General features: G+C 44.3%; 2 protein-coding genes across 4 annotated transcripts; both read right to left on the reverse strand.

The window, feature by feature from the left end:
• Positions 1–1106: 1106 nt before the first annotated feature.
• LOC143114390 (transcriptional regulator QRICH1-like) lies at positions 1107–13663 on the reverse strand. 3 transcript variants are annotated; one of them, XM_076275967.1, is made up of 13 exons: positions 13472–13663; positions 11295–11577; positions 10814–10972; positions 8934–9068; positions 8305–8662; positions 5173–5591; positions 4678–4843; positions 4319–4473; positions 4093–4207; positions 3675–3783; positions 3073–3224; positions 2138–2228; positions 1107–1722 (listed from the first exon to the last, which is right to left on the reverse strand). In XM_076275967.1, the coding sequence occupies exons 2-13, from the start codon at positions 11535–11537 to the stop codon at positions 1533–1535; spliced, it is 2292 nt and encodes a 763-aa protein (XP_076132082.1). In that variant the 5' UTR covers positions 11538–11577; positions 13472–13663; the 3' UTR covers positions 1107–1532. The 3 variants fall into 3 exon arrangements, with proteins under 3 accessions (XP_076132082.1, XP_076132081.1, XP_076132083.1); XM_076275966.1 differs by having other exon boundaries at positions 11295–11581; XM_076275968.1 differs by lacking the exon at positions 1107–1722 and having other exon boundaries at positions 2171–2228; positions 3032–3224; positions 11295–11581.
• A 974-nt stretch (positions 13664–14637) lies between these two features.
• qars1 (glutaminyl-tRNA synthetase 1) lies at positions 14638–23036 on the reverse strand. Its single transcript, XM_076276356.1, has 23 exons — positions 22875–23036; positions 22343–22493; positions 22068–22177; positions 21856–21931; positions 21707–21771; positions 21514–21567; positions 20771–20828; positions 20368–20439; positions 20197–20282; positions 20015–20101; positions 19750–19849; positions 19501–19579; positions 18918–19157; positions 17758–17850; positions 17144–17281; positions 16797–16884; positions 16385–16531; positions 16147–16248; positions 15900–15992; positions 15645–15772; positions 15309–15375; positions 15091–15216; positions 14638–14974 (listed from the first exon to the last, which is right to left on the reverse strand). Exons 1-23 carry the CDS (start codon positions 22983–22985, stop codon positions 14924–14926), a joined length of 2322 nt encoding a protein of 773 aa, XP_076132471.1. The 5' UTR covers positions 22986–23036; the 3' UTR covers positions 14638–14923.
• Positions 23037–24145: the final 1109 nt, after the last annotated feature.

A 24145-nucleotide genomic window follows, 5' to 3' on the forward strand; every position in this document is an offset into this window, starting at 1 on the left:
ACCCGAGTGCACTCCGTAACTAAGTATGTTGGGACCGGTTTCAGAAAGGACCATAGTGTCTTCCAAAAATCAGTAAGAGGCTGGAGCTGTAGGGTTTTATTTGTTGCAGGTTGGCAGTTGGGTGTAGCTGTGGCAGCTGAGTGTGAGGGTAGAGTAACCCACTATGTATAAGTATAAGTATATATACTCTTTTGATCCCGTGAGGGAAATTTGGTCAGCATTTATCCCAATCCGTGAATTAGTGAACTAGTGCTAACCAGTAGGCCATGGCTGCCCAATAACCAGATAAATGTGCCTGATAACCAGAAGATTCTGTAGCTTCCTGCAATGTTGTGGTCGTCTCTAGAAGCCTATAGAGACACAATGTCTGGGTTTAAAAAAACACAAACAGATGACATGTAAATCTGAACAGGCGGTTTTTATAATGTATAATTACGGTAATCATGTATGATACACAAATGATGATACAGTACAGTCCCCCGCTTAAGAGTCCAAAGGGGTGAATGGCAGAGGTGGTGTGTGTACATAGTCCATGGTTTAGGCTTTATCAGTGTGTGTGTTTTAGTGTGTGTGTTAGTATCTTCATTTTGAAGACACTAGCTGTGTCATTTCCTTCCTCCTGTTGCACTTTGCTTATGTGCTAGAGCTCCCCCTAGTGGCCTCTTCACCAAAAAGCAGCCTTTGTGGAGTCACTATCCATATTGGAGGCGTTGAGGTTCACATGGTTCTCCAAGGGAGGTGGCAGGCAGCAATAGCCCATAGTGTTCATTCTACCGTTCATTACAATCAAAATTAAACTACACCAAGAGGGGAAAGGTGCCGTGTCCATGGCAATCATCCAGTCTGTCCCATGGCATCTGGAGATAAAAAAAAAGTTCTTGCTTCCCAGCAGCCGTGTCATGAAACGAACCCAAGTGTGTGTGTATGTGTTTGTATACACTTGCATCCACTTTTTCAGTATTTGTATACACTTCTGCAAACTAGCTAATGCAGCACAAGGCTACAGCTGTACATCCATTTCAAATAGGAGAGACAGAGTGGAGATGTGATTACCAGATGGGTGTAAAAAAATAAATACGAGCACAGTAAAAAATACAGATCGCGCGCGCGGGTGGGTATTCCAAGCACGACCAAATCCAGCTGAGCGTATATGTGGTTAGTGTCAGCGCAGTGGTCACAAGGCAAAGGAGTCGTACAAAATGTCAAAGTAATAAAAATGACAACATTTTAAAAAGAGAAACAGTATAGTGGCACATGAAAATGAGAAAGGCCACTCTTCCACCATATGTTTCTGCAGTCAAATACAGTCTTTTGGCAAAGAGTTTGTCTGAAAACACGGAGAAAGCAGCAAACAGGAAGGCGTAGAGTGAGAAGAGAATACAGAAGACTTTAAAGAAACAGACAGAGACAAGTTGAACAGACAAAATAGAGAGATAGGGTGAGACAGACAGACAGATACACACACACACACAGTGAGGGAGACAGCTGATCGAGGTCACGCTGGTCCGTCTCTCCCTTCCTCCCAACAGGCCCTACTGGATGGTGGTTGCAGTCATGGCGACGGCTTCCTGGATCTCACGCACGACGAGGATCCGGGCCAGCATCTGCTCCACCTGCTGGCGAGGGATGGGCTGTGCCGAGTACCAGATGGGGCTGTTGGGAGCCACTACGGGCTCGGGGGTCAGGTAGAACGTGTCGTTCCGTCCCTTCGCACTCTGAGGACTGATGTGGAACACAGAACATAAGCTGGGTCAGAACAGCCAAAAGCCGTTTGTGCGCTTGAAATCCAATCATATCTAGCAATTGTGCCAAACACAATTTTTGTATATGCACTTTTTTGCAAATCCACCAGTGAGTCACTCACACACAACACAACACAACACACACTTTGGTCACTGATTTAGTAACTGCTGGGGATCAAAAACATACAAACTGAGAATGCCAAGAATGAGTGTTCTTGAAGTGTCCACTGCATTGCTAGTTATATATTGTGTGCTTAGGATGTGCACTGGATTTCAAGAGGATGTGTTTGTATGTGTGAGGGCTTACCACTTGAAGAGGTAGAAGTCATAGAGCTTGTGTGCTTAGGATGTGCACTGGATTTCAAGAGGATGTGTTTGTATGTGTGAGGGCTTACCACTTGAAGAGGTAGAAGTCATAGAGCTTGATCGGACAGCGCAGTGGGTTCTCTGGGTGTTCAGATTGCTCCGCGTACATGTCATCAGTCACTAGAGCGAGAACGCAAGGCAGAGGGGGGGGGGGGGGGGGTAATACAACTGATGTTAATATTTAATGTTAACCGTTTTCCTGAGATGTGTTTACCACTAAAGTAACCTATATGGGAGATAGTCGACCAGAATCCCATGATGCCTGACTAGCCCCTCTAACACAGCCTGCCAGTGTTCCCCTCCCTGGCCTGAGTAACGGAATATGTGCGTGTGTGTCTGATTTCTAGCATTTGGCTGAAGAAACCTCTGGGCTACTCAGAAAATCATCTTTGTGTAGGAGAGGAGGAAGCAATTAAGTTTCAGTCGACTCGGCCCCAGCCATGGCGCAACTGGTGAAATCCAGTGCAGAAATCCAGTGCACCCGCACCGTACGCCGGCGACCCGGGTTCGATTCCCGCCCCGTGGTCCTTTCCGGATCCCACTCTCTCCCACTCACTTCCTGTCTTTCTCCACTGTCCTGTCTAATTAAAGGCATAAAAAGCTCCAAAAAATATACTTAAAAAAATTAAGAAAAAGTTTCAGTCGACTCTTCCCAGCACTTCAGCAGGGAAAGTAAAGTAGTCAGGTTGGCCCCTGTTCTCCCTCTAGCCTGCCCTTACAACAAACTGAGCCAGACAGAGTGTGTGTGTGTGTTGTGATTATCAACCAGCAATACAAGGGGAAGTAGAACTCCCGTTGGGAACACTATAACACATCCGTGGTGTAAGAGTCACGGTCAGGGTATTTTTTTCACTATATTTTCATAACATAATTTAAAAACATTCCATACATATAGTTAAAGAGGTATCAGCTTCAAGTCTTACTTAAACAACCCTGAAGGGTGTGTAAAAGTATTGATAAGGACCTTTCTGTCCCAGATGGTGCGGGCCAGCCCCCTTCAGGTAGCGGATGCTGGTGCTCTTGTCTTTAGGGTTGGACGGGTTTTTCTTAGTGTGTCGGAGCACTTTGGAGAAGGCCACCTTCATGTGCTGATCTACTGTCTTCAGCTGGAAATACCTGAGCGAGAAGGAAGAACCTTTTATGGTTTGATCTTATGTATGTATATGCGGAATCCCCTTTAATGTGTGTTGGATGATGTTTGTGTGTTCCTTTCCCGTTAACTTTATAGTTGACTGATTTTTTTGTGAGCATAAATGTCATGCCAATAAAGCTATTTTAATATGACTTTATGAAAGACAAAGTCAATGGATCTGATTGTGGATGCATGGAGCAGATGAACAGGGGAGTATTCCAAGTATGTGGTTTAGTGACAAACCTGGGTAAATTAAGTGGTAAAACTCCTAATAGAAGAGCTGTATGATTCATTCTCCTAACAAAACAATGCCATAGGGCTCTTGTTGTAGGAAGTTTACCACTTACTCTGAGTTAACTTACCCAGGTTTGTCACTAAACCACATACTTGGAATACCCCCTGAAGTGGGAAAGAGGTGCATGTGTGTGTCTTACTTGGTGTTGAAGAACATGAGGGTGGTGAGTAGTGTGGAGGGGGAGTGCGCTCCCAGCTGTTTACACTCCCACAGCATCTCCTCTGTGACGTGGCTGGGAATAATGTAGCCTAGCAAAGACAAAACACACACACACTAAATCATCACCTCACATCATCCACACTCAGTGTGGACAACCCTCTCTGAATTTCAAGAATGATGTGATGTGGTAAGCAGCTACCACTAAATTCCATTGCTGCATAGCACTTAACAGGCAATGGGATAAAAGTCAAAGCATTCCTGAAATGCTGGGCATCTAAAGTGGAAAATCATATTACTTTTGGAAAACTTCACTTCTAGTGGAAAGACCAAAATACGTCATGAAAGCTTTAGACAAACCCCTTAGAACCTTTGTACGAGCGTGCAACATAGACTCTTACTTAGAGGATGTATGCTAGGTTTCCATGGCTCCAGTATCCGGTGTAGCCACTGATGGAAGCGTGCGTAATATGGGTCCGAAAACACGTCATCTACTCGCCCATTTTCAAACAGATACTACAACAGAGGAGAGAAGAACGTCTGTGACAACAGATAATGAATTCCACTATAGAGACTATAGAGTCCAGCAGTATTAGCAATGTGAAATAGTGTGTGTCCAAGGCTCACCTTCTGTATACACAGGAAGACGTAGTAGAGCACGTCGGCCTCGTAGCTCTCTCCCTCCAGGCCCCGCGCCTCTTCCGTCATGAGCGCCAGCGCCACGTTCAGCTCCGCTACCGCACTCGACACCAGGTCCTCCTGGAACCGCAGGGGCTGCCGGCCTACACACACACACACACACAGGTCATCAAAAACAAAATGACTACCACACACACATTGATGGAGTACGTGTACATACACACGGAATTTCTCAAGATAACCTGCTTTAAGGCAACAGAAGCCAGACATGTCATATGTTACTAGTTGAATCACAGTAATAAACTATAAGTGTGTGTGTCTGTGATTGTGTGTATTTGCATACTCACGTCCGATTGGTGCTAGTTTGGAGGCCTGCTCCTTGTCCAGCTCGGCGTTCTTGCGCTGGGCCCAGAGCCGCCACACCTCCAGCCCTTCCTCGGGCTTCAGGGAGTTGGGCAGCAGCATCTCCGGCGGCGCCTGGGACTGGGCCTCCACCTCCGACACAGTCACAGTCTGACCCGACGGGGGAGGACAAGAGCTGTCAGTCAATGCACTTGACTAATCACAAGACCAAATTCAATCATATGTAGTGGGCTAAGAACACTAAACGTGGATTGTTTCACCAACCAACATTTCATGAATGAGTGGTACATAACTTAAAGTTGTTTTCATGAGTTACCGGTACTAGTACTCTACTGTAGTAATATGAAAATAGTTAGTTGCAGGTTCATTTATAATGTAATTATCTACAGGTTTCTCATGTAACCTCTGTAACACAACAGGTAAAAAAAAAAAAAAAAAAAAAACAGAAAATTACCTTTTTCCCAACGCCCTTTACCCACCTGCAGCTGTTGCTCCTGAACCGCTCCGCCCTGTGCCTGGACGATGTGCTGCTGCTGCGGGTCCCAGATCTGCAGCGACTGCGTGGCGTTGGAGTAGGCTCCAGTCACCGTCTGCACGGCCACCGGGATGTGGATGTTGCCGTTCATGAACTGCGCCGGGAACAGCGTGTTGGCCAGCGTCTGCACGGCCTCCTCCTGACCCGCCACCATGCCCGAGACGGTCGCCGTGGAGACGGGCGCCATCTGCGCCGCTCCCGCCGTGACGCTGGCCACGGCCATCTTGAGTTGCTTGTCCTTGTCGTCGCCGGACGTGGCTACCTGGAGGGCGGTGGTGCCGTAGGCGTCCTGGGGGATGGCGATGTGGGTGATGCCCTGTTGCTGGGCTGGCGCTGAGTACACTGGGATGGTCCACGTCTCGCCTAGGCACAGGACACCCAGGAAGTCAGATGTAAGGCTTGAGTTTGAGTGTGTTTACACATGCACCCCCCCCCCCCCCCCCAGAGGGAAAGGCGTAAGTGCATATGAGAATAAAACAGTGATGACCAGTCTGCCTATTAAGTGATTAACAGTCTGCCTTCAGGTCAGAATCACCCACATGTTTGTTGTTAAGGTGTTAATAATAAGTCTGCCCCCCCCCCAAACAAACAAACAAAGTCTTTTGGCTCTGCTAAGGGGAGTCTAAGTATATTTGTGTGTGTGTAACTGTGGACCTCGTTTGATGTCTGTACCGTAATTTCCCAACTATTAGCCGTGGTTTATACCTTGATTTTTCTACATTTATTCAACTATAAGGTTAATACACGGGGGCAGTTAATATAGTATTAATATGGTTTCGTTTCTTTAGCTTGCATAAAACACTGTCCTGTCCAATGTGGCTAATGCAAAGGAAATTACTGTAGTATTGTGCAGACATGGTCTGGACTATGGGTCTGGTCTAAATCAATACTCTATACTGGAGTTATACTTAACCATGTTAAAGGAGAATTCCGGTATGATATTGACCTAAAGTGTGTTGAAACATGATACCGAGTGTGAACGTATGTCTCATAGCTCATCTCAGCTTGTCCCCTGCACTTAGAAATCTGGCGCTAGTTAGCCGATGCTACCAACAGTTTTTCGATGGGGGTGCCTTGGGCATCGGCCTAGCCATGCAAATAAATCACTGTTTTACACATGGAGGTATTATATATAACTGGAGAGAGTGACTAAGTCCCGCCCCCATTCATTTCAATGGCCCATGCTAGGCTAGCTACTTCAGCCAAAAAAGCATGAAATTGACCGCAGCCATCTTTACGAAAATGTCGTTTCATGGGTGTTCGTTTCCGGCACCAGCTAGAATTAGCCTATTAGATTCCACGTTACAGACGGAGACAACGTAAGGTACAACGGTATGTCGTTGATGAAGATTGGACATTCCCTCAGAGGAAAAGAAGTTGTTCGGGAACGCGCTTCACCTCGTTATAAGCGCAAATTCATTTAATTGGTTGGGATAACATTTTGGGAATGGTGGTAAAGTTTGCCCTGTCTCTGAAGTCCTAGGTTATTTAATGTGATGTTCATATGTGATAATAAACGATGCGAATCAATATTGTGTCACTTTAGGCTTCACAAATAATGATCCCTAAATACTATATTTGGACAGGTTGTAGGCCTATTACGCAATAGGCTATCCAACGAAAATGACTATTAATTAAGTAGACATGGTATGTAAGAAACGTGTGGATAGCTGGGATTTTTGCTGCACCCAGTGTGAATTTGCAGCTTGTTAAGCCTAGGCTACATTTGCAGGCAGACGAAATGAAGCCAACGCAAGTTAAACTTCCGATAGAAGCGCACATCCCTCGGGTGTGGTTCGAGCAGGCATAGAGTCTGCAACTGTTGTTGGACATTTGGCTTTTCGGCCTCGACTGGCAGCCTGAACATTTAAATCAAATGCATAGCCTAATCATGTCAATGTTGCAAGAAAGCAAACGAAATAAGTCATTGACATTTGTTTCGTTTTAAATCACTTGGGGAGACAGGTTATATGATCCAGACGTTGCGTTCTACAGAACTACAGCCTGTGCGTTTTAAAATAGTCTTCATACACAACGCAATGAGTAGGCTAATAATTGGATATAGGTCATTGCTATGCATCTGCCAAAGTGTATGGTCATAGTCAGTTACTTTAAGGTAATTACTTGGCAAATAATAGCCTAATATGACAACATTAACATTTTTCTTTTATTTACCACAAAGTCCGGTAATACAGCCTAAACCATGTAGGCATTAAGTCAAGTATCAGTAGCTTAATCCAAGTAGTTAGTTGTTTTATTTGTCGTCTTCCAGAAATGCAAACCAACATGGACGCGCGAAGACGCTCGTGCCCAACACTAAACTCGTGCATGAGCTGTCATCTACCAATCAGCATGTAAAAACTGGTGCCGGAAGTTGCAACCATGTAACGCCATGTTTTAAAAAATGTCGGCGGCCAAATGCCATGCTAAGTGGCTGAAGCTAACCCTTCAAATCCTGACCCCCTGGTTTTACACCATTTACGAGGCTCAAAGTAGCTCCATACTTCATTGGTGACTTCCGAGGGCCTTGACATTTAAAACGAGACATTGAGAACTTTGAAAAAGCACTGGTAGTTTATTTACAAGACGATTTAGACAGACAGTACCTTCATGAAGTTTACCTTTCGCCGCCATCTTGAATTTAGTCACAATGAGTACGAATGAACAGGTATGATAAGGGACCAGATTCCAAAAATAATTCCGTGGAAATGCTTGTATTCCGGTTATCCAGTAGCAGCAACTGGAATCCATGCATTTCCACTGAATTATTTTTGGAATCTGCCCGAGGCACCCCCATCGAAAAACTGTTGGTAGCATCGGCTAACTAGCGCCAGATTTCCGGTGTTTCAACACACTTTAGCTCAATATCACACCGGAATTCTCCTTTAAGTACGTACAAATTGGTGTTAGCTAATTTTGGGTGACTCCAAACAGCCATAACCTAAATTAATATCAAAGTATCTTTATGTATAGATCTTGTCCTTTAAGTCTGACTAAATTCAGACCTAAAATTTACACTGCTGTACATTTCACCACAGCTGTCCCTTAGTTAATGTGCGCCCTCAGCCGTGTGTACCTGTAGGGCTGGTGATGGTGCCAGTGGCGCTGTACAGGTGTGTGCTGTCCACAGTCAGCAGGTCCGGCCGCAGGGACACGTAGCTTTGCTGCTGTCCCTGAGGGATAGCCAGCACCGTGGCCAACTGTTGCCCCGGTAACGCGTACGAGACAGTGATGGGCAAGTCCACCTTGCGCTTCTTGGCCGGCTGGAGAACCCCAGCGGCTGACGTAGCCGTGCTGGGGACCCCCAGGGTCCTCCGGTCAGCATCCCCACGTGGAGAGCCCTGAGCCTGGACCTGAGCATCAGAGAGGGCCCCTACCGTCTGGATCTGGATCTGCTGCCCTCCAGCCACAGCTGCCACTAACTGGGCCTGGATCTGATGGAGGAAAAGGCAGAAGTGGACATAAGGGAGGAAAAGAAGAGTGAACTATAAAGTTGAGACCATATAACAATGCGTATTTGAGATGTGAAATAACCTCAGGCAGTTCTGGATAATAGCTTGGCAGTTATGTTTAGCACAAAATAACATTCTAAACAAAGAGCATCAAAATGTTATTATTCTGACTTGTATGTGTGATTGAGTGTGCATGCATAGTAAGTTATGCAGTATATTAACATTATATTAAGCAGTTCAGTTGTGAGCTCACCTGTTGGTGCTGCTCCTCTGTGATCTCATGCTGGATGAGCTGTGTTGCTGTGGCAACCCCCTGCAACTGCTGCTGGGAGGGAGAAGGCACCTGCAGCACCTGTCCTATCTGAGCCTGCTGACCCTGAATCTGCACCTGATGGACAGACGGAGAATGGGAGATAATGTGATGAATGCAGGCATGAAAACTCCTCACCTTTCGGCGAAATTCGCCGTTTTGAATCCAAAATAGGGGACTTACGTGGTTCGCACAGATCCGATGAGAAAATATTGTAGGGGGGGTTACAACTGAGTTTACAAATCACGCGCAGACGCGAACACATCTTGATGCGTTGTAAGACAAGAGACCAATTAAAAACTTGTCTGATCCAGCAACGATTATGTGAATGCAGCCCCTATGCATTTAGCCTATGAAACAGTGGAAGCTAAATTTTGCCGCGGATGCAACGCGAACAGAACGCTTGCGCTGGAATAGCCTCCCTGTCTGTGTGACTACAGATATATGCGTCTGAAATGTCAGCTGGAATGTGAGCCCGGCGAGGAGAGATGCTTATTGATGTCACAGGTGGGCTAGTTGAAACGTTCAACTTCTGTCAGAAAAAGACATTGAGATTGGTGTAGCAACGTAGCATAGGCTGTTGTTAAAGTTAGCGATATTGGACAGAAATATAGATATAACGAGTTAATTTGATGAAGAATACGTGCAGTTTGAGCCATCTAGATCGACAAATGGTGAAGCAAATAGGCATAGGCTACTTTATCAGTATACCAAAGGCTAATGTGAATAACTAAATAGTTGAATTAAATGCTCCTAAACTGGGCTGGTGCGTTTTGTCAAGTTCAGAGACAAAAACAGTGTTTGACATGGTAATGCCGTCTTTTAAGAAACGCTCAGTGGCCTGACACACTAGCACAATGCCACAATCTGTAAGTAGCCTAGCTGCAGGTTAAAACATTTCAAACCAGTTTTACAAATTAAAGCCTAGTCCAGTGTTTTTCAACCACTGTGTCAGGGCACACTAGTGTGCCGTGAGAGATCATCAGGTGTGCCCCAGAAAATTACCCAAATGTCACTCACTGGTCCAGAAAAGCAATTGTTGCATCAAATAATTTATGACCACATGCCCTCATTGATTGTATGATTGCACTATTTGTGGTATGCAGGTATTGTACAACGGGGGCCCCATATCCAGTATTTCACAGAATCATCACATATCCAGTTCATAACAACAATTAAATTAGATATAGTCACCTACAAATCTCCTCCTAGTCACCTATGGCCATAATAAGGCCATATCTGTGTATTATTTGAAATTATAGGCTATGGTATGTTTATTTTTTCTTCACACAGGATGTTAGTGTGCCGTGGGACATTTTATGTGTCAAAAGTGTGCCGTGGCACAAAAAAGGTTGAAAAACACTGGCCTAGTCTACCCTGCCCAAGTTTATTTATTACCTGGTTTGGTCCAACAAATATTCAGACTTATTCTAATAGTCTACTATGAAGTGTCCATTAGGCCTATGAAATCTTCAGAAATGTCTGATAACTTCAGGCACAAAGAAAGAAAGAAAGAAAGAAAACTTGTGTAGATTACTGAGGAGGAGAGGAGGGCCAGGCTGAAGCATGTTGCCAAACAGCGCAAGTGGTACCCTTCACACTTAGGCCCAAGCCAAAGTTAGGCAACTTCATACTCCATGGAAGCTATGCACTATTGACAACAATGTCACTCGCGCCTGTTTTGCTATGAAACGGCCATTTCCCACTTCTCACCTTTTTCACCCCTGACCCGTTTTCATGCCTGTGAATGACTCGGATTGGGATGATTTTCCTCTCATATAACACTAACCACTGATCTAAAATCACAGCTGGCACAAGCTCACCTGGACTTGGATCTGCTGCTCGTTGGCCTGCTGCATGGCTGTAGTGAGCTGCGGGGACATCTGTGCGGCTGTTACCTGGGTGACCTGGGCCTGCGCCGAGGACACCACCTGCTGCTGCTGCTGCTGCTGCTGCGGTGACTGCTGCACCTGCACCTGAACCTGCATCAACCCAAGGGGAGGAGCCAAAACGGTCAACAACAATATCATAATGAAAGACAACTCTTCCATTTATCTACTTGTGCAATTTCCACTATAAAAGTAACAATTAAATGGCATGGGCTGTAAATGGCAACTGTATACACACATTTTAAAGTAGTACTGTAATATTTCACCTGCAAGTGCTGATTTTCATGTCCACCATTCTAAATAAGTAGATTGTAATCTTAACATATAGGGTCACAATTACTGGCGTGCAACCCTGCTTGACAGAGATTCAGTATCCTTTTCAATGTTCTTCTAGTCCTTCTTCACTCTTTCTTACCGGGCATGCCAGCTCCAGAAGAGAGCCTGCCACTTCTGTGCTGTCTGTGTAGATGCAGTTGGCTCCCTGCTGGTACACCATGGTGTTGTTGTCGCCGCCCTGCTGGCCGAACTCCTGCAGCGCTTCGGGCCCCTTGTTGGCCAGAGACTCCAGGAATTCCTTCATTCGGTGCTGGGGGACACTGCGCGCCTTCACACGCACCAGCTCCTCGAACGACACCGAGCCCTCCATGGAGTTGTTCATGGCCCCTCCTCTGCTGGCTGGCTAGCCAAACAGCGCACACCTGTCTGCAGACACACGTATGAATGAAATAGCATGGAATCAAAACAGATGCATATTTCACTACCGTCTAAAAGGTGTCAGTGAGATCACACAGAATGTGAAATCATCAAAAGGATGCAGGGTCAGAAAATACACATGGAAAAACAACACATTCCTATCAGACACAAATGCAAATAATAAGTAAAGATGCTAAGTTTGAAATAATCTCACACATAGCAAACCACCCATTCTTTTCTCAGAAAAGCAACTTGACACACAACAGCCTAACACTCAGCATTAAGTAATGCATTATTCATTGCCATCAAAATTAATATCCATTGTTCTGAAACAGACATACCGGTAAGCCAAGATGGTTACTGTACGCTTTCAAAATACAACATCTGGCTTGAATTAGTGTGGTGTATGGCACCCACAGTCTATTTCCTGAATGATTAGTGGACTCCGTGCTGGCCTGGGACAAGGATGGGTACTGGTGATCCGGAATGCTGGAATGCACCATCATGTGCTCATAGTTAAATGCGCCAGTGTGATTTATATTCTCTAGTTTCTCTCTAACTCAAATCGGGTCTGCATACCTGGGGAAGAGATAGATTGAAAGTCTGAAAGGAGAATGTGTAAACCGAGAAAGTTGGATCAATAAGTGAGCTCTGACTGTGCAGAGAAGAAGCGAAAGTGCAATCTACTGCTGGAGTGGAGGTATCGCCAGCCACGTAGAAAAAACGGCCCTTCTGTCACTAATGGTTCGTCTCACAAGCTAGTACACATATGTAAAGTGTTATGTGCAAACAAGGTCATACAATAGTCACAAAACAAATGATTTTTTCCCCCTATTTAAATGCACACATTTGGATAAAGCTACTGTCCATTTCAAATTAATAATTCCATTATTATTCAATTTTCCATTTAAGCCACATTGTCTCTTGTTTACATCAGACTTTTGACGTTTGAAGATTGTTGTGGGTGAAAAGACAAGAGCAGGCCCTTCATTTTACATAATTTTACAGTCCTCAGGAAGCATTCGTCATCCGAATATTCTGACAGCAGGGGACACTGACCCTCTCGTAAAGGAGCGCGTTCTCGGCAATAACTTCCTTGGTAATCGCTCTGCAAAGAACGTACACCGACTACGAGAGGCTGTACCCAGGGTTACCCAACAGTAATTTACAAATGTTTCCATTCAAGTCAATTAACCAGCGATTAAAGCACTGTCATTGTCATCGACTGTCCTACTACAGGAAAAGTATAAGGAAAAGCAAGCACCAATTTGATCATGCTCAAAAAGAACTTATGTCTTATGTACTGCAGCAACCTTTCAACAGACCTCCTTAAATGTTAAGGGTTTATTTTCAAACCTGGGCAATCAATATAAAATCCACATTTCAGTTCAACAAGACTCACTAAACACAGATGTGCTTTTGACACCTGACATCTTCAGGCAAACCATGCTCTAGCTCAGGCATACATCTGTGGTAGAACATTCTGATATACGTGAATGACATGACCCAGAAGGTACTGTAGCCAACGTAAAATGTTCCAGGAAAGTACGCTTGTATTTAGCAGAGCACTCGTCCACACTCTCCGCTTGGTCATTTCTGGCTCGTGGCCGACAACTCCGGACGCTCTGCCCTGCAACTACAGAACTTCAAAAGCCAGCTAGTAAACGTAGGATGCAGCAGCATTCATCAACGTTAGCTGTGATGATTGATAACTAATAGCATTCCTCATCATTGTGAGCTTAATCTGACTTTGCATGATGCCAATAACTCTATGGTGGCTGCTAGTGTGCCACTGAATGAAAGCATATAACCATATCTAGATATACATCCCTGGTTTACGACAGAAATCATGAGAATAACTGTAACTGAAATTTGCCAGATAGCTAGTTATCTACCTACCTCTGTTTCCAGGCCTTTTCGTTTTGTTCTTCTCCCTCTGTTTACACTTTAGACACCAATTGTCGTGTACGATCGAGTTAAAATGAACAAAAATAGTATTGTTGTCTTGCTCTGTGGCGTGGTCGATTGCAATTACTCAAAATATAAACATATTTGCATGTTTTCTTCTTTCTTACACACACACCTCTCTGGGCGCCATCTTACAACAAGTCCCTTCTGACCAATCCGATGGACTTTAGGCAGGTTCTGTTTGTATCGCGAGACTGCAAAAGCAGACGATTCCTCGAGTGCTTTAAAGGAGACGAACGTAGATTCTTTGGGATAATTTCCAAATCTCAATAATTATTGGATAGCACGATTTATTTATTTAAACATTTTAAAACGATTTAACTGCCAAGTTATTGCTGTAAATAAGCTATGGAAAACATGACCATATATATATACGATCGTTTTCCAGCAAAAATGCATTGTGCATATGATATTTTCCTAAGTAAATCCAGTTCTCAGTTTTTGGTTGACTGTTTTGAACAGATTCAAATGACATATTTTGCACAATTCACTCTCCAACCACTACACGATGTATGTTTTAACCCGCAACGTTATATGTTTTAACCCGCATATTCTTGTGTATTGTGTTTTTCTGTGCGTTCACCTTTAAGGTGGCGAACAGGCTCGTGCTGCCTTAAGGAGCCAGCCATGTGCGACAAAGAGCCTCCCAGTTTCTTTCTCAACACACGCTTCACGGTGAAATTAAGGAGGACCGGGAGATATACAGGGCATCTAGTCGCAGAGTTTGTCATTACTGAGGTGGGAAGGGTTAATTCTCACTACCATTTAAAACCCTCGTGCTCTTTTGACTGATGTCATGCTGACAGTGTGGTAGCCATAGATCTCAGATTCAACATCAGAACTCAGATTAAACATATTGATGTGTGTGTGTGTGTGTGTGTGTGTGTACATATACATATACACACACACACACTAGTGTGTATCTCAGTGCGCCACTACCTCTTCTAAACTCTCTCTCCTCACTATCTCTTGAAATTCAGACTACTTTCTGTGTTTGGGAGGGGCATCACCCAAAAGAGAGCGAATTTCTCTGGATGGGAAATGTCATAGCAGATGGTCCCACTTTTACTGATAAGACACACTAGGAGACATTTAAGTATGTTAATTAAATATACAATTTTATTACTCAAGATGTTTGAAAAATTGCAAGCGAGTCACCTTCTCTATGGCTATTTAACCCTCCGCCTTTACTGGTGTGACGGGGTATGTAGAGGGTGACCGTGTTCGTAGAAAATATCCTTTGCAAGCATCCCCCCACTTTGTAGCACCAGTGCAGAACAGACTGCACAAAGTGTTTGGGGCAGTTAACACAGATGTAGAGGCTTACACATCCACACAGTATTCCCTTGTTGCTCATTGGCTGCAAATCCATGCATCTCTCAATCAGATCTTCCCAGGATCTTCCTTTAGGGTGACCGTTCTATTGAACACCAGCTGTGGGGAGGACAAAACTTGTTACTACCACACTCTATGACTGAACTGAAGCATCTGAGAAATGCATCTCACACACTGAATGACAGAGAGCCCCCCTCCTTGTCTCAAATTCTTACCTTTTTTGGTGTGCTGTCTGGGTCCACAGAGAAATAGCCCACTCTCTCAAATTGGAACTTATTGAAGACCTTTGTATTAGCCACAGACTGGTCTACTAAGGCATCTTGGATAATATGGAGGGAATTCTGGAGGAGAAAATGGGTATGGTTATCATCACAAGGGCATATGGAGGAAAAAAGCACAGAGAAGGCATAAACATGGTTAAGAAGAGACTCACTGGGTTGATGTCACTAAGGAAGCCACCTGGCACCTCTGCAGAGTCCTCTGGGTTTTTGTGTAGGAACCTGAAGTAAGAGGAACAGCAGTCAGACATACACTGACTCATTCACTTTCACAGGGCATCACACTCTTCAAATACTTATACTAAATTATGTTCTTTACTTTTAAAACATTATTTTAACTATTGCCCTTTTATGCTTTTATTTTCTATTACTCTTTGCTTTTGTTTATGTGAAGCACATTGAATGACCCGTGTATAAAATGCACTGTATAAATAAACTTGAAATACACACACACACACACACACACACACACAAAGAAGAACACAACTCACAGTCGCTCATAGAGGCGCACTTCACACTCCAGGGGCTTGCTGACCCAGTGGATGAAGGCCTTGGGCTTCTCAGCCGAATCGGTGGTGGCACACGTGACCTCCAGCTCAGTCACTTTACCGCTGGCGTCCTTGGAGACGAGGACAGACAAAGGTGAACAACTGTATTAGTCAAGAATCGGGTTAATATTGAAAACCTTGATCTGGATCATGTCAATGCTCCTTGGTGCAGTCAGTGAAGAGGGTATTCTGTCTCACCTTGATGACACGCTTCACAGAGATGACGTAGCCGGCATGCCTCAGGCCCACAGGCTGGTCAGGAGTCAGACGCTTGTAGCCCTTCTCCATCACCTATAGGAGGCAGTGTAGAGAATGCAAGAGTGAGGTGCGACAAACACAACAGAGCAAACACATACACACTTGCTTTCTACATCAGCTACCAGAAGCAAAGTATATAAATACTTCTGTAATCTGGTATATTACACCTGAGTAACCAAACTCATACCTCTCTGAAGTCACTCTGTTCGATGTAGACAACCCTGGAGAAGGGAACCATGTGACTGCCCTTTGCCTCATTTGCAGGGAAGTCAGGAACGCGTACAGCCATCTGTGAAGAAGTCATGTGAAGATGAAAGAGATGAACATGTTACACACGTTACACGGGAAAGAAGGATTGCTCTTTTAATAGAGAGATCTTTCTTAGCGTTTTCTAATGCAGACATCAGGTTTGTGTCTGTGTCTACCTGTGACTCGCTGGCCAGGTTGGTTATGGTCACTTTGAGGGGTTCCAGCACAGCCATGACTCGCGGAGCCTGCTCATTCAGCACCTCCCTCACACACGCCTCCAGCAGGTGAGGCTCCATGGTCACCTGGGCCACGGTCACTCCCACCTGAAACAGGATCACATCAACCAGTTCAACCAGCATCCTTTTAGCCTTTGGCTCATGCACTCCTTTCAAGCCCACATATGACACTGAACACAAAGGACACAGACCCTTGTGCCATTCTTTATGTTTTGAACAGATGCAAAGTAGTACAGGAATGGATGCAACTGTGGAAGACACTCTCTGAGGCTGTTCAGATTCACAACCATGTAACCATGTGCAGTCTGCCCAGTCTGAACATTGGTTTTGTGGACACTCCGTCCAGTCTTACCCGTGCACAGAAGTTGTTGATGGCCTGTGGAGGGAAGCCTCTCCTCCTGAGAGCAGTGAGAGTGAAGAGGCGTGGGTCATCCCAGTCCCTGGAACACACACACACACACACACACACACACACACACACACACACACAAATTAGTTATTCCCTATAAAATGCAAACCTATGGTAACCAACAAGTACCCATAAAACACTTAAGCAACCAGAGTCCAACCAGTGTCTTCTAGTGCTTACATCAAGGCACAATGGCATCATATAAAAAGTCCCTTTTGCACTACCATGAAGTTCATACGACAGTACACATCTGTGAAGGCGGGTGCTGTAGCAGTGTGTTTGTTGCCTACCTGACGACTCCCATCTCCACCAGCTTGATGATTTTCCTCTTGGAGACCACGGTGTATGTGAGGTTGAGACGGCCGTACTCCCACTGCACCGGGCAGTACACATCTAGAGCATTACACAGCCAGTAGTACGATGACCGCCTGTAGGACACACCAGCAGTTACAACAACAGTACTGCACTGTGAGTATTGAACATATTTTATGGAGTGTAAACATTCATCATCAGACTACCAACAGCAGCTAACAAATTCTATCCTATGATATAATGATCAAAAGACATTAATCCATGAATTAAGTTCATCAGGAGTTAGTGTCTGCTTTGCTGTCAGATCATGATGAGAGAGTGGAAGTATAGCTTTAAGGGCACACTTCTTTCTGCTTGGATTTGGCTAAATATAGCATCTCATCCAAAATTGTATTTCTTTTCAGTATACAGCCAGTGGCCATATTGCAACCAATGCCAATAAACCAACAGAATGATATTATCAGCAGGCCTGACCTTATTACAGATACATTGAGCACTACAACAAAACTACTGCTCATTCACGTATCAAGTACAATGCAAAGGCAAAATGATCTGAGGAGACGAATATTTAAAGCACGAGATCCACACAAACCTCGCCTGAAACTCTTTGGTGCAGAGTGAGTGCGTTATCTGTTCAATGGAGTCACAGAGACAGTGTGTGTAGTCATATGTTGGATAGATGCACCTGAAGAGAAAACAGACAGTAAAACAACTTATTTAGAGGTCTGAAATGTCCATAGACATGCTAGCTGTGACAAACATATTGCATTATGTGTACATTTTACTATGACATTTGTGCATCTATGTGCCATCATATTTTATTACACGGCTCTTCATAATGCTGCAGAATGCGCCATTCACTTGAATGGGCCTTCCCAACGTTCGGTGGTCTGTTATTTCTCGATAACAGACCGCTGTCAAGGAAAATGGGTTTTGTGCTTCTTATTCATGTCTTTTATATCACTCTGCAAGTAGTCCGGTCACTTCTTACAATGGCACTTGAAAAGTGAAAGCAGATGGTTGATCAGCTGTGTTCTAAAGAATGTTTGATTCAAGTTCAGCGTGTGTTGCGAACTATTTGTTTCCCAGCAAAAGCTACAATGAAACGGTAACAAATATATGTAGGCTAAAGAGTCATATCGTGTGGAATTGATTTTTTCATTTTGGCAAGTAGCCGTGTAATAAGCAGGATAATGTATAGAACGCCGGTCATTATCGGAAAATAAGTCCCTTCAGGACAAAGCAAGACCCCTCCGCTAGCGCATCAAGGTCCTGTTCAGCCTCTCGGGACTTATTTTCCTTTTGGGGCATATTACTTAAATAATGACCAGCGTTCTATACATTATCCCTTACATACAGCATACGCAGAGTGCCAGTCAGTATCTCATGCCGTGGCTTTGATTTACCCATTAAAAGTCTAAAGAAAGTAGCCTGGGTGAACGTTTGTACAATACTAGACAGAGGAGGAAGGTTGGCACTGCCAATGGCTACACTGATGCAGTCCGTTTTAAAGACACAAATGGGCATTTACGTTGTTTACTTACGTAGTTACTGCATGTAAAACCTTTGCTTACAAAAGATGTGTTTGCACTGTAGTACTTCAGAAAGCATTCAGTAAGAATTTTATATACCAGCTAAAGTTTAATTTCACCGCTGGTTACAGCCCTTGGAAATCAGAAGTGACCAGGCCTGGTGTTTAACGAGGCTGTAAAAAAGTACTGCTCTACTGTATATTCCAGGTGATGTATGTACCAGGTGTCTCCTGTCCGGTGATGAGGTGTGTATTTGATGCGGTAGGCCACAGGGTCCATCTTGCCATCCTCCATGACCATCTTCATCCTCAGTGTGGCCTCCCCCTCTGCGAACATGCCCTTCTTCATCCTCTGGAAGAGGATAAGGGACTCCTCCACGGGCCGGTCACGCCAGGGTGATGGCGGCGCATTGTGGCCCTTTAGCTCCTCTCCGCGCTGGTGGCACACGTACGCTTGGCCCCTGTGGGTACGACCACAGCAACACTTAGAGCAACACTTAGAGCAACACTTAGAGCAACACTTAGAGCAACACTTAGAGCAACACTTAGAGCAACACTTAGAGCAACACTTAGAGGAACACTTAGAGGAACACTTAGAGCAACACTTAGAGCAACACTTAGAGCAACACTTAGAGCAACACTTAGAGCAACACTTAGAGCAACACTTAGAGCAACACTTAGAGCAACACTTAGAGCAACACTTATGAAACCGAGAGACCAAGAGGAGGGAGGGGGGCACACAGTGACATAGAGGATTCACCCATGGAATCAACATAACAGATCAACAACACAGTGAAAGGTTACCTGCGAATGAGTTCCTCTGCCCAGTCATAAAGCTGCTGGAAATTATCGGAGGCATGCGTGACATCATATGGTGTATAACCTGCATAACATACCAACACAAACGTACCATTAGAACCCATAACATGCCAAGATGTGCTTTTAAACCATTAGCTCGCATGGAACCATTGACTTTACATTCATTCCGATGAATATTATATCATTCTGATGAATATTATATATAACCAAAACACAACAAACACAACTTCATACCCAGCCACTCCACCATGTCCCTGATGGCAGTGAAGTACTTCTCCTCTTCTTTCTCGGGGTTCGTGTCATCGTAACGCAGGAAACAAATGCCACTGTTAGCCTGCAGAGACGGGGATTACAGAACAGGTCTGAGCAAGATAGTAAGAGTGGGGGATTTAAACTATGCAGTAGAGCAGCCTGATCTGCAGTCAGTGCTATTCTCTCTGTGTGTGTGTGTGTGTGTGTGTGTGTGTGTGTGTTCGTTCATTGATGCTTCTTGCTATACCTTTGCATAGCCAAAATTGAAGTTGATGGCCTTAGCATGACCGATGTGGAGAATGCCATTGGGCTCTGGGGGGAAACGCGTACGGACCTAAAAGGGAAGAACAGCAAACTGGTTATATTTATGAAATATGTATGCATTTCTGCTGGCTCTGATAACACCCCTGCCCCAACACAGACACACACCTGTCCACGCGTGGTCTCTAGGTGCTTCTTAAGTAAGCTCATGGTGTTAGGTGTGACAACATATCCCTCGGTCTTAAAGTTCTCCCCTGTGGACACATGGCACATGAGTTTAAACTGAGGTGTTAGCCAAGAGGAGAAGAAGCCAATAAGGAACCTATGCAGATCTCTCACCTGGCTTATGGAAGTTTAGGGCCACTCCTCTCAATTGCTCCATGAGTGACTTAGCCTCCATCTTGACTTCCCCTAAACACACACACACACACACACACACACACACACACACACACACACACACACACACACACACACACACACACACACACACACACACACACACACACACACACACACACACACACACACACACACACACACACACACACACACACACACACACACACACACACACACACACACACACACACACACACACACACACACACACGGAATGAGGGAGGGATGGTGAGAGAAAGAGAGAGAGAGAGACCAGAAAGTTTGACAGAGCTTAAACAATGGCTTTCATTTTCGTTATTATGGTTTATGGTTTATTAACAAACTCTGCCCAATGACTCACCATTTACAGCCCCATCCACTTCCTGCTTCTCCTTCTCTGGTGCCTTGGCTTTGGGAGCCTGGAACACACATCTGGGGTCAGAGCTCACAGTCTCAAAGGGAGCTTGCACACTGCTCCAACAAACGGCAACAAACTCCAACAAACACCAACAGTTGGGTCAGTGTGGGCCGGCCGTCTGTCTTTGTTGGCGTTTGTTGGATGGAGACACCACAGTGTGGACTGGCAGTTGGTTTTATGAACATTCTAAAGACTATTTCCAACAGCTGTCAACTTTAGAATTTTGGAGTTTGTTGGAGCAGTGTGCAAGCTCCTTAAAGCCAAAACAAGTCACCACAATGCCAACACACAGGGAGAGATGGTACTGTTTGAAACTTGAGATGTGTCATAATTTAGGATAAATGTTGTACAGAGGGCAGAGAGAAAATAGGCAGGCAAACACAGCAGTTCCATTCTTCTTATTTGAGAATGGTTATGATAAGATAAGAGAAATGTTGTCAGTAGCATAGCATGACTGAACAGCAAACAATCCAGAAGAGCTTTTGCTATCTGCAGTACTCCTTAAACTGCATGTACAGTATTCAAGAGTTCCAGGATGGTCTAGTTGTGATAGTGAAAATATAAGGATGAAATGGTCTTTCATTATATCCTGGTGAATGCAGAGGTGACCGGCTCAATGGTCCTGGCCCAGGCCACAACCCTGACATCAGGAGCCAAGCAGTCAGCAAACTCAAACTTCAACTCACCTTGGGCTTCTTCTCCAAGTCTGCCTCGGTCTTTGGACCCAAGAGATGCAGGACCTGTCAAAAAACAAAAGGCAAAAATGATGTACAATGATACATGGAGTTCTCACACACACACACACACACACACACACACACACACACACACGCACACGCACACACACGCACACACACACACGCGCACACACACACACACCTGCATGTCCACTTCGTTTTTTATGATCTTCCCATCAGCCCACTTGAGGCCAGCCCGGGCTTCACCTGTAAAAGACGCTCATTACTACATTGCTATAAATGAGGCATGTCGAGAAGACAGGGCGAACACAAACAGTTGAAAAAGCTCACCCATAAGCAGGCCCATGTTGAAGCGATACCTCTCCTCCTTCAGCTGGTTCTTGTACTTCTTGATGACCTGCTCAACCTGAACATGTAATGAGGGGTGAGAAAAAGAGAGAAAGACAGTCAGCCACATTTATTATTTCAGTTTTTTTGTCTTCTTTGATAGAGATTTAGCAATCTGTATGTCAGTGAGAAAATTCCACAATGATGAAACATACCACATCCTCGATCTGCTCAGGGGTGATGGCCACACCCACACCACAGGAGGACTCGAAGGCGCTGTGGTCTAAGGGGTCTTGAGGGTGGCTCTTCACAAACTCCAAAGCAGCTGCATGGACCATCACATACAAGAATAAATCAACAGTGAAAGCAAAAGCAAAAGCTTATGAAAGCTCTACTGACAGTGATTTTTCATACTATTTCATAGTGTTTCAGGAGGCCTGCTGCAACCTTCTTCATACTTAACAGCTAAATGGTAAATCTGTGTATTTACCTGAGAGCTGTAAATCGGAGGTGATCTTGCGTTTGGCTATGTATTCTGTGAGGAAGCCTAGACGACCTGTATCCTTGATACGTGAGGCCATGCTATACAGAAGGGTCCCCATAGCCTTGTCAATTGCCGCGGACCCCACCACATTCTGTGCCTGAAAAAAACGAAAAAGAATATTAGTCCTTATGATGGTTAAACAAATTGACGCAAGGCAATCTCTACATTGCACAAACGATACGTCAGCATGTCAAACACAAGTTTGCTAGTCTCAGTAGAAACAAAAACAATGTAAGTTACAATGGACATATTTACTTTGACGGTCATCGAAACAATTATGTCGTGTAAATGTCAAACTTTTAGCTAAGTTACAAATTTAGATGGTCATACCAGATGATACTAGGACCTGGTTGGAACATCAGCCAGAAAGTGGCCAACGAAGAAGCTCGCACAGAGCTAATGTGATCTAAGCAAGCTAGCAAGCAGTCGAGGCTATGCTATCGCTAGTGACCCACATCGTGTTCGGTTCTCTGCTTACCTGGGCAATAGCATCCTTCAAAGTCGAACTGAGAGCTTCATTTTTAAGCGTTTCTTTAGCTTTCTGTTCGCTAAGCCCGATAGATACAAACAGTGTCGTCGCATCCGCCATATTTCACAGACAACCACACACGCCTCACCACCGGCCAGGCAGCATGGGGAACAGCAACTTTACGACGGGGCGGGATTACAATCACGGAAACAGCTCTGTGCTCCAATTATACAGCCGAAAGGCCAGGATGGGCCGGAGGTATGAAAACTTGCAGACAAATTGCGTCAGTCGCCAAAACTGTCACATTATATAACATTTAATGTTACATTGTTTATCAATACAGTCTATCCCATTTTTTACAGTTCTCAAACTGTAGTACGGGTAGCCTACCGGACTACACGGACTCCTACTCCAGGAGAAGTTTTTTTTATATATAAAGATCACTTCAAAAATCACTTCAAATTATATCCATATATATATATATATATATATATATATATATAATTCAAAATCCTTAACCACGTGATCACTGAAATTAAATGTAAACTATTTTTTGTCTTTCATGAAAAAAGTAGGCCTATATTCGTTTTTATATCAGCCAATAGGAGCCAGTAGGCCTATAGTTTTACTGTATGGCGCATTAGCAAATGGTTGACATGCTAAGCTGTGATGGCAAGCAAAGGAAAAGGAAGCAAACATGATGGATTAAAAACATTCATGCAATAATGCCTCCAAACGGGAAGTATTAGAAAAAGAAGTGTGGTGAATATGTTGAGCAGAAACTAAAGTTGGTGACAATGAGCCCAGCACAAGTGGTACTTGGAGAGCCAATTGTTTTCTGAGGTGGTACATGGGTGGTACCCATTTGAAAAGTTTGAGAACCACTGATTTAAAGAGATTTATCTCCCATGCTGGACTCAGTAGCAAAACTAACCTGGTGGCATGCCTAAATTCCAAGTCTGTCCCTAGACTGAATGATAAACATGGTTCTTACCTATAGTCATTATCCTACTCGCCTAACCTGTTGTTGTTTTAACAGCAGGCTCCATCTTTAATTAGCAAACACTTAAAGTTAAAAGTTAATTGAAATACACTGATAAGAATCAGTTTTAACAGTATAGCCTAGCCTACATCTAGACTTGGTCCAGCATGTCACCAAGGTCAAACAGCAAATGACAGGTATGTTTCACTCCTTTTGCTCCCCCTATCACCCATTCTCTTTTGCTCTCTCAATGTTTAATGTTATTCATGGTGTTTTGTCTATACATGTTTGCTTGTGT

Source organism: Alosa pseudoharengus, unplaced genomic scaffold, assembly GCF_046254945.1.
Source record: "Alosa pseudoharengus isolate Yale_2024_CS ecotype anadromous, Long Island Sound unplaced genomic scaffold, YU_APseudo_1.1 YU_APseudo_1.1_scf_9, whole genome shotgun sequence".
NCBI lineage: Eukaryota > Metazoa > Chordata > Actinopteri > Clupeiformes > Clupeidae > Alosa > Alosa pseudoharengus.